This window comes from Agrilus planipennis, unplaced genomic scaffold, assembly GCF_000699045.2.
Source record: "Agrilus planipennis isolate EAB-ADULT unplaced genomic scaffold, Apla_2.0 scaffold1552, whole genome shotgun sequence".
NCBI classification, from domain to species: Eukaryota; Metazoa; Arthropoda; class Insecta; order Coleoptera; family Buprestidae; genus Agrilus; species Agrilus planipennis.
In genome coordinates this window covers 1-1,963 of record NW_020440204.1, presented here as the reverse complement: position 1 = coordinate 1,963, position 1,963 = coordinate 1, and the positions used below count along the sequence as shown (strand labels likewise).

The window sequence follows — 1,963 nt, the reverse complement described above, 5'->3', positions numbered from 1 at the left end:
GGATAAAGGCGGACTCATTCCACTCCATAACGCGTCGAGTTACGGGCACCTGGACATTGCAGCCCTCCTCATCAAGTTCAACACGGTTGTCAATGCCACCGATAAATGGGGCTTTACACCTCTTCACGAGGCAGCCCAGAAAGGACGAACTCAACTATGTGCTCTCCTAGTAAGTCAACTTTATTTTTAAGAACCAAATTATTAACCCTTAATATCAAACCGTTTTAAAGTAAAAATATAATTTAAATATTTTGAAAATATGTAATTTTAAGTGGAGTAGTTCTTATTCTGTATCCTAATTTTCTTTCTTTCCGCCTCTTTGTTCCTTACTTCACTTCACTATCTATTTGTTATATTGTATGCGCATTTTTTGCTTTTTCTTTAAAAGTGTCAATTTTAGCTCGCACATGGTGCCGACCCATTCCTGAAAAATCAAGAGGACCAAGCGCCAGTCGACCTAGCTATCCAGGAGGACGTCCGTTGTCTCTTACGAGACGCTATGGCGTCCCAACAATCGGTACCAACAGCGTCTTCAGCGTCCGTGAACGCCGTTCTAAGACCGCCCTCTGTCGCTTTATCGCACGCGTCAACAAGCTCGTCCGTCCAAGCTGCAGTTAAAGAGGTGGTGATAATGCCTTCAGGAGCACCCTTAACGCTAACTGTCCCAGTAGCGACTACGCGTATGAGCATTGCGATGCCAAACGCCGAAGGATGTGCTGAAACGTTGAAACTGGAAGGAAGTGTTCAAGAATCTGGAGAGGTGGTTAATATTGCCACATTTTTAGCCAAGTAAGTCACCCAATGCTTTTAAATTGTGTAAAATGCTAAAATGCCACAACAATTTTACAGTATTTTGAAGTAAAATTAAACATTAAAAAATATATATCACTATTGAACTTCCTATGTTATTTCTATAAAATGAAGAAAAAAATAAAAGTTCAATGAAGTAGGAGTTCGTCTGTGGGGATAATTATGTTGTATTGGAGTAATATTTCTTTTATTTTTTTAGTTTAAACTTGGAACATTTATTGGAATTATTGGAACGTGAACAAATCACGTTGGATATTCTAGCCGAGATGGGTCACGAAGATTTAAAGCAAATCGGCATTTCTGCATATGGTTACCGTCATAAGTTGATAAAGGGCATAGAAAGATTCGTTGCAAACTATGGCAGTCCTTGGACGACTCCTTCAAATCCTGGAACGCTCCTAGTTGACCTACTGACAGATGACAAGGAATACATAGCAGTCGAAGAAGAGATGCAAAACACAATCCAAAGACATCGAGATAACGGTCATGCTGGTGGCATTTTTAGTAGATACAACATAATAAGGGTGAGTTAATAGAAAAAATCAACAAAATGGTTCTCTGCAATAAATTATAAAACCAACACTACGAGATATCAAATTAGTCAGAAAAAAAAACAAACTCAAGATTGAGAAAATCTAATATGGCATCCTTTTAAAAAATTGAAATTTGTGTATGTAGTATTAATTCGACCATTTTCTATACGGCATGATAATGAGCAGAAAATTTTGCGCTCCTATCCTCATTAGGTACTATATAATTTTTTGTTGTTTCAGATACAAAAGGTACAAAATAGGAAATTATGGGAACGTTACACGCACAGAAGGCAGGAAGTAGCGGAAGAAAATGGTAACCAAAGTAACGAAAGAATGCTATTCCACGGTTCTGCTTTTATAAATGCGATAGTGCAAAAAGGTTTCGACGAAAGACACGCGTACATAGGGGGCATGTTCGGAGCCGGAATATATTTCGCCGAACACTCATCGAAAAGTAATCAATACGTTTATGGAATTTGCGGAGGGACAGGTTGCTCGGCACACAAGGATCGATCCTGCTACATTTGTCACAGGTAAAAATACAAAAAAGACATTTAAAATAACTTTTAATAAAGAAGAATCAGTATTTTATAGAAATGTGTCAAGGGGGGTTTGTATGA

The 1,963-nt window shown here is 38.2% G+C and overlaps 1 protein-coding gene across 1 annotated transcript in view; it reads left to right on the top strand.

Moving 5' to 3' along the window:
- LOC108743726 (tankyrase-like) overlaps positions 1–1,907 on the top strand; it is a 5,512-nt gene extending 3,605 nt beyond the window's left edge. Inside the window, exons 4-7 of the mRNA XM_025979613.1 lie at positions 5–169; positions 401–789; positions 1,010–1,334; positions 1,584–1,907. Of these exons, the coding sequence (XP_025835398.1) occupies positions 5–169; positions 401–789; positions 1,010–1,334; positions 1,584–1,880 (1,176 nt within the window). The 3' untranslated portion in view covers positions 1,881–1,907. The remainder of the gene's footprint in view (positions 1–4; positions 170–400; positions 790–1,009; positions 1,335–1,583) is intronic.
- The last annotated feature ends 56 nt before the right edge of the window (positions 1,908–1,963 follow it).